Source organism: Myotis davidii, unplaced genomic scaffold (assembly GCF_000327345.1).
Source record: "Myotis davidii unplaced genomic scaffold, ASM32734v1 scaffold478, whole genome shotgun sequence".
Lineage (NCBI taxonomy): Eukaryota > Metazoa > Chordata > Mammalia > Chiroptera > Vespertilionidae > Myotis > Myotis davidii.
Window position 1 is genome coordinate 4,102,326 of NW_006289570.1, and position 7,915 is coordinate 4,110,240.

Genomic DNA, 7,915 nt, shown 5'->3' on the forward strand with positions numbered 1-7,915 from the left:
CCACTGAGGTAATGGGCTTATTAATTTAGTCCACTGAAGGCAAATTCTGATGCCACCCTGAATAATGAGATGGAAAAGTATTTTTTTCTGGCCCAGTGAAAGTTTTCAGTCTCAATTCCATCACTGTTGTTTTCAGACACCCCTAGAAAAGTAGGTCACCACATTTACCTATCACTCAAGTGGTAAGGATGACACAAGAATTAGAGAGCAGTGAAAGCTGAAAGGTTTTATGGGCCTTATCAGTGATCTGCCCAGCTCAAATGGGAAAAGCACCCAGCGCCTGCTCTGGCCAACTGTGTTAGATCAGCAAACCTGGCATTTGTGTGGTTTTCTGACTTTAAAAATGAGAGTCCTCCCCCTTGTGTTCAAAGCAAGGGGCTTTAGGTGAATTCTCCCTGTTGGTAGAGAACCCTAAAAGTGCAGGTTGAAGAAAAACTTCTTAGGATAAACATGGAAAGAATTTTTTCCCTTCTAAAATTTATTCTAGAGAGCATGAGCCATGGGTTTGTTTGTTTCTTTCCCCCTCCAACCCTTTTTGGAGACATAGAGTATGTATAAATGAATTTTTTAAAAATTTGTAATTTCTCAGAGAAAATCTGGTCTCAAAAGATTACAAATGAAAGTTCTTGGTGTAGTCCACATAAAAATCAGGCTTCCAGGAACTGGCCTCTATTTCAGAACTTTTTCTTGTATCTCTGAGCTCCAGACTGGGTGGTCAGATTGGGGCAGTTGAAGAATGTTTTGGGATACTCTAGCACAAGCATGTCACACTCACGGCCAGTGGGCCGTACGCCTCGTTTAAATGAATTTGACAAGCTTGCTCTAGCACTCTGCTTTGTCAGCCTGAGTGGCAGGATGCTTCTGAATCCACCTGCATTTACTGAATTTAATTGTCCATAGGCTGCAGTAATGATTCTTGAGGTTGCTGGCAGCAGTTTCTTGACAGCACTGAACCAGTGCCTGCTGCATGCTTTCTCCTGTGATGAGGGTGTTTAATTGGATTTATCATTGAAGACAGAGATTGCTCTAACACAGGAAGATGATGCGAAGGGCACCCCCTCTGTAGTTCAATCCACAGCTCCCCTCTTTGTGCATTGAATGATTTAGAAAATTCTAGTCATTTTGGAAGTTTGCCTGACACTAATTTAGGGATAGTTTAAACATTTCATTGTTTAATTTTTATATTTTTTATGGTTCTGTTTGTGAAAATGATAGAAATGCTCTTTAATGATTTTTAGCTTTAGTGTTTTAGTTCTCTTTCTTGCATCTAAAGCATTTTAGAAGACTGCAGAAACTGCCCACTGCAGTAGCTCAGTTGCAGTCTAGCTACTATAGTGCCATAGCCTTTCATGGATGAAGAGTGCCATCTACTGTTCCTCCTGGGCATGTCTGGGAAGCATTGCAGAGAAAGGTGCTCAGGAAAGGTCCTGCCAAGCCTCTTTCTAGAGGCTTGGCATCAATCAGCTCATTGGTTACCCAGCACCTATTAATTAGCATATGCTACTAGGCATTTTAAGAATCAGTGAGGTGTTTTTTTTCAGTTTGGCTTCATTCAGGTGAGCCAGTTGATTGTGTTGGTAATACACAACTACTTGTTCTCCCAATAAGGGAGGATTTAAAAACTACAAGCAAATTGGTGGTTCCAGTGAAATTTGAGGTTGCTGGCAGCAGTTTCTTGACAGCACTGAACCAGTGCCTGCTGCATGCTTTCTCCTGTGATGAGGGTGTTTAATTGGATTTATCATTGAAGACAGAGATTGCTCTAACACAGGAAGATGATGCGAAGGGCACCCCCTCTGTAGTTCAATCCACAGCTCCCCTCTTTGTGCATTGAATGATTTAGAAAATTCTAGTCATTTTGGAAGTTTGCCTGACACTAATTTAGGGATAGTTTAAACATTTCATTGTTTAATTTTTATATTTTTTATGGTTCTGTTTGTGAAAATGATAGAAATGCTCTTTAATGATTTTTAGCTTTAGTGTTTTAGTTCTTGCAAACCGGGCAGTGCCCTTGACCAGAATCGAACCCGGGACCCTTTAGTCCACAGGCCGATGCTCTATCCGCTGAGCCAAACCAGCTAGGGCTAGAAACAATTTTAACAGGAGGTAAGACATTGATGGTTTCCTCTAGAATATAGAATTGAGGGACATTTAAATTTTTTGTCTACTAGGTTTTTATTCTACTAATTTGTGTTTACAGTGAACTGATTTCTTTGATAATTTTTTTAAATGGCTTTATGGAGATGTCCTATACAATTTCCCTTTTAATGTAATATGTAGTTAGTGATCTTTTCTTTTTTTCTCTTTTTTCTTTTAAGTAGATGCACAGAGTTGTGCAGCCATCCTTGCAGGTAGTTTTAGTTATTTCACCATCCCCAAAAGAAGTCTCAGACCCATTAGTAGTCACTCCCCAAAGCCGCTAGTCCTGGGTTACTAGTAAACTTGTCTCTGCCTCTAGATTTGCCTATTCTGCACATTTCATATAGATGGAGTCATACAGAATGTGGCCTTTTGTGACTGATTTCTTTCAGTTAGCAGAACATACTCAAGGCTCATCCGTGTTGTAGCATGTGTTAGGATTTTATTTCTCTTCATTGCCAAATAATATTACTTTATAACTTTTTAATTACTAAAATTCCTAATTAGGAAAAGACTTGGTTTTAATAGAATCTTAAAGTAGACTACGAATACTCTGATCTTCTATCTTGGAAAAGGATCTATGAGAGTATGGCTTATTGAGGTTTATGCTGTTCATTTCCTTCTAAGAGCTTAAGGAAGAGTAACTGGCTCATTGAGCTTATTTGCCTATAATAAGAACAGTTTGTGACTCAGGAAATCTCAGGAGATTTTGTCAAGCAGTTCACTGTGGGCCAGGTAAGTGTTTCGGTCCCAAAGGTGGGATCTTGTTTTGAAAATAATCCCCAAGCCAGCCAATTGCTGCGGTGGACCTTCAGAAATCAGTGAGGAAACAACTTTTTCAGGTGCAGATAAGAAGGAGAGAACAATGCTTCATTATTGATTAGGAGAATTAGTGTAGTATCTGTAGATTATTTTTAACCAGATTTTCTAAAAACAAATTTAAAGATACAGACATTTGCTTTATGAATAGTAATTTGTTTTCTCTAAGAAGATACATTTATTTTGTTGGTAGTTCTACAAAGATCTCTAAAATGGTAGATAATTGAGAAAGGTCTCGGTAGGATTTGTTGTTTTTGTTGCTATATAAGATTTCTGCCCTGAGAGGACTTGAAGCTAATGCATCTTTTACCTGTAGTTAGGCAGTTCATTAAGGCATTTAAAATCCACGACCTCACTGTGGTACGAGCACAGAGCATCTGGATGGGGCCTCTGGATGGTACAGTTGTTTCTTGTTCCCTGCACAGGCACCAGAGCAATGGAGCTGTCATTGCCCGCTGCGGGCAGCCGGAGGTCAGCTGGTGGGGCTGGCGAAATGCTGATGATGAGCACCTGGTGCAGTCAGTAGCCAAAGCTTGTGCCTCCAACTCCCGATCGAGTGGCAGCAAGCTGTCAACTAGGAGCAGTTCTCGAGACTTTCCCAATGCAGGAGACCTTTCTGATGTGGAGTTTGGTAAGGTGCTTCCTGGAAATTTTTATAGCAGATGAGAACCTTTTCTTGAAATGGCCTTTTTCTTATAACACACAGAATTTGTTTTATAGAAGAGAGCAAAGCTTCAATTGATGCGATTGTTTGAGGATTCATGGGTCTTGGCAATGAATAAGAAGACCCCTTATTTCAAACTTGGTTTAAGAGGACTAGAGTGGTGTTTTTTTTGTTTTTGTTTTTTTTGGGGGGGTCTTTCTTGCCATAGTAACAGGAATATATATGTAGTAGGGGACCTGCAGTTTCTCCAGACCATGGAGGAAAATTTCACCAGGCTTCATTAAAGGACAACTGTTGTAGAAACAAGGTATAGGAAATTATAGGCAAAATAGAAAACAAAAAGAAGTTCTGGTTAGGGATTTAACTTAATTTTTTTATTTTATTTTTTTTGTACCATAATATGTGTCTGGGGTTCTTACTTTGCACAATTCTGGAAGGGACAGGTTCATTCAGTTTTTCCTCCCCACTCCTGATGTTCCTAGATTCTTCTCTGTCACATGCTTCAGGAGCAGAGAGTTTAGCCATCCAACCTCAGAAGCTTTTGATTTTGGATGCACGTTCCTATGCTGCAGCTGTTGCAAACAGAGCCAAAGGAGGAGGCTGTGAATGCCCAGGTGAGATGGACAGTGCTTTGTCCCCCAACATTCTTTCCTCGTGAGTCCCTGTGTCCAACTGGGTCTTACTTCCTAATATGAAATGAAAGGCAAACCATGTTCCCCAACCTATCTTGAGAGAGCCGGAGCTCTTTGTATTCTTAACACGATGCTCTTTTCATGGGAGAAGTGGAGGTGGAGGCACAGTGAAACCAAATAGTCCGCCTTCCTTGTGCCAGCCTGTAAGTGATAAGGAAAGTCAGTTCTCTCCCATATAAGGTCTGTTCTTTATTTGGAAGTGGCTTCTTTAGGGCTCAGTTTCTCAGCCTTCTAGGAGCTTTGTGTTGCCTTTGACAAGTGGGTAGCTCATCACTTGTCCTACAGAAACTCCTCACATGGCCCCACTTAGAAAACCTGGCCTGGAAATCGAAGCAGTAAATACAAAGCTGTAGCAAAGTGCTTCTCTCCTAACCTCTGACGTGCCTACTGTTTGAACGCTGGTTTTCGCCAAAGGAGGAACCCTTTGCTGCTAGTTGTGTGCCGATGGAGCAAGTTGAGGCACCAAACTCCTTATTCAGATGGGATCTAAGCTGAGAATTAAAAGCAGTGGTACATTTGAATGCAAGAAATGCATTGTTCTGCCAGGTTGTTTTCAGAGATTCCAGAGCTACAAGTTAGCGCAGGCCCAAGAAGTAAACCTGGGGGTGAGGGGAGTATATAGATCTTTTTATTTTTTATTATTCATGTTTTTTAAGTAACAGCTCCTATTTTATGTCAGTATCTTCACAAATCTAACCTTCCTCTTTGCAAAACAGGTAAAATTTCAAGCACTATTTTCCGCTCATAATAAAGGACTGAGCTAATACAAGCTTCAAAACACTGCAGTTCCATTAGCAACTGCAGTGGGTTTGTTTATTGCCATTTTGCTTCTTTTAAATTTGGCCATGTGGGCTTTAAATTTAACGTATTTGTGTTCTACTTACTGTTTTTCTCTCCAGAGTATTACCCCAATTGTGAAGTTGTGTTTATGGGGATGGCAAATATTCATTCAATCCGGAGGAGTTTTCAGTCTCTGCGGTTGCTGTGCACACAGATGCCAGATCCGGGAAAGTAAGACCTTGGCCTTAGCTTTAATTTTGCATTGCCTTTTTTTTTTTCAAATGAGTTCAGAGGTTCCTTCTATTTCTTGGTAAACTTTGGTTTTACTGTCAGTCTCTGTGGGTACTCTTTCAGTGTTAGGAGCATGGCAGCATAAATGAGGATCTGGGATTAAAATGTAGCCCTTTGAAAGGTTTAAAATGTGCACCACATAACAAACGGATGCCCTCAGAATGGAAGTATTGCTTTCTTGTTTTTTTCTAAAAACTCTTCCTCTTTTCTACATTTGCTTTTGGCCCAAAGTAATTTAATTTTTTGGTTTCTGACATCCTGTAGTGACACTTGTCGGCTATGAACTGGGATGTTTTACCATGAAGAGTCAAAGTTTATTCATCGTGTTCTAAAAAGGGTTAAACTTTTTAAAACTTGCTATTAGGTCAGTTCTTTTCACATAAGCTGATTTCTAAACTACCCTCTCTCATTTACTAAGGACATTACCATGATTTTTATTGCTTATTAAAAATGAATGGCTGGCATGTGCAGTGAGGAAGGTGAAATAACATCCCCTCTTCCCCAGGGAACTGTTTGAATACAAGATAAATTAGGAGGAATGCTCTGTAAAACAAATATGGACACATAAATATTTAAAAGCCCCTGCTTTACATTTCAGGAAGCCAGAAATGGTGCCAAAGAGAGAATTTTCTCTTTTCTGGTATTTGTGCTGGAGCCTATAGCTGTTTTTTTGGGTTCTATTTAGTAGACTCACGATCACATCAAGTTTTGCAGCCTTCTTTACTTGATTTATTAAATCAAATGGCTGCCTGAAGCACTTGTGCTAACTCCTGGTACCAAATGATTAAATTCATCACAACTGCAATCAGCCCAGAGGATGAAGCACTTGTCCTTGGGGAAGAGCCTGACGGAAGAAATGAGCTTGATGTTCTGCTTTGGGGATTAGCAGCTGGCACTGCTGTACACTCACAGAGCCCAGCCGGTAGCGCTCTCCTCCTTAAAGGCGGGGCATGGAAAGGAGGACTCAGGAGATCTGTCACTGTATGACTTTGGCCAAATCTGTGGGTATCTGTTTTCCTGTCTGTTAAAATGAAAGGGATAGAATCAACACTACCTGATCTCTAATGTTCCATATATTAAAATTATAAAGCTATTTTTTTACCTTCACCGGAAGATAGGTTTTTATTGATTTTTAGATGGTGAGGAAGGGAGAGAGACACACATTGATATGAGAGAGGAGCATCAATAGGTTGCCTCCCGTATGCACCCCTACTGGGAATGGAACATGCAGCCTAGATGTGTGCCTGACTAGGAATGAAATGCACAGCCCTTGTGGTGTACATTGGTGCTCCAGGCCAGGGCAAGATAGTTTTTAAACTCGGTAAAAAGGGCGTACTTAGCACTATGTTGCTCCAAATGAATGAATGGGAAGGAAGGGTGTTTTTAAAGAAGGTAATGCTGCCTGGCCTGTGTCGCTCAGTGATTATTGACCTATGAACCAGGAGGTCATGATTCAATTCCCAGTCAGGGCACATGCCTGAGTTGTGGGCTCGATGCACAATATGAGACATGTAAGAGGCAGCCAGTCAATGATTCTCTCTCATCATTGATATTTTTCTCTCTCTCCCTCTCCCAAATCAATAAAAATATAAAAAATAAAGTACAGAAGGTAATGTTTTATCTTTTTAAATTTTATTTTTCAGTTACAGTTTTTACATTCAGTATTATTTTGTATGTATTTCAGGTGTACAGCATGGTGGTTAGAATACTTTACAAAGTGTTCCCCCAACTTTCCTAGTCCCCACCTGGCACCATACGTAGTTATGACAATATTATTAACTCTGTTCCCTCTGCTGTACTTCCATCCCTGTGACTGTGTTGTAACTGCCGATTGTACTTCTTAATCCCGTCACCTTTTTCACTCCGTCCTTCAACCCCCCTCAAGCTTTGTCTTTGGCAACAAGTTATAATGCTGTGCTGACGCCTCCCTTGAGGAAAAATGAAGCTATGGCAGTGGTGGGACCAGCTGTAAACAGGCCTCCCAGCACTGGTGGCTGTGGAAGGCTGGGGCACGGTGTATTCCTGCTCGTTTTAGAATAGGCAAGGAGTGTGCAGTCCCTCAGCACCTCCTTGGTTGGCCACTTCTGTAGTGCAGCTTCTCTGTCAGGCATGGATAGCACCACCTGGCAAGTATGAATAGTTTAGTCAGGTCAAGAGAGCCTCACACTTGTTCTCGGTTATTGTTTCTCCAGGGGCCAGGAAATAATGCAGTATTTTCTCTCTTATGCCTTATCTTTTAGTTTCTTCAAGACTCTGTGAGGAAGGAGAATAAACAATTTATCCATTAGCAAAAAATGTGTTCGGGTCCCTCTTAGGAGATAGAATGTTTTGAGATTGAGTTTTGCTTTTTAGTTTGTTCATTTTTTTACCCATGATTTTCAGCTATGCCTGAGATACAGTGTCCGCCCTCTGAGGCTCTAGGGTCTGATTGGTAGACTAAGCTAAACCATGTGAAATCAAAGCTTATGCACTACATTCTGTAGTCTATTTACCTCCCCTCCCTGGATTATTCCAAAAAGTCACACTCCTC

General features: G+C 40.7%; 1 protein-coding gene and 1 long non-coding RNA gene across 6 annotated transcripts in view; one reads left to right on the forward strand and one right to left on the reverse strand.

Moving 5' to 3' along the window:
• MTMR3 (myotubularin related protein 3) overlaps positions 1-7,915 on the forward strand; it is a 79,535-nt gene that overhangs the window by 57,257 nt on the left and 14,363 nt on the right. For all 5 annotated transcript variants that reach the window (XM_006762072.2, XM_006762073.2, XM_006762074.2 and 2 more), the window contains 3 exons: positions 3,384-3,589; positions 4,105-4,236; positions 5,214-5,325. In XM_006762072.2, the coding sequence (XP_006762135.1) occupies positions 3,384-3,589; positions 4,105-4,236; positions 5,214-5,325 (450 nt within the window). The remainder of the gene's footprint in view (positions 1-3,383; positions 3,590-4,104; positions 4,237-5,213; positions 5,326-7,915) is intronic.
• Positions 7,114-7,915, reverse strand: part of LOC102773053 — a 14,848-nt gene continuing 14,046 nt past the window's right edge. The window contains exon 3 of the long non-coding RNA XR_435591.2: positions 7,114-7,638. This is a non-coding gene — a long non-coding RNA (uncharacterized LOC102773053). The remainder of the gene's footprint in view (positions 7,639-7,915) is intronic.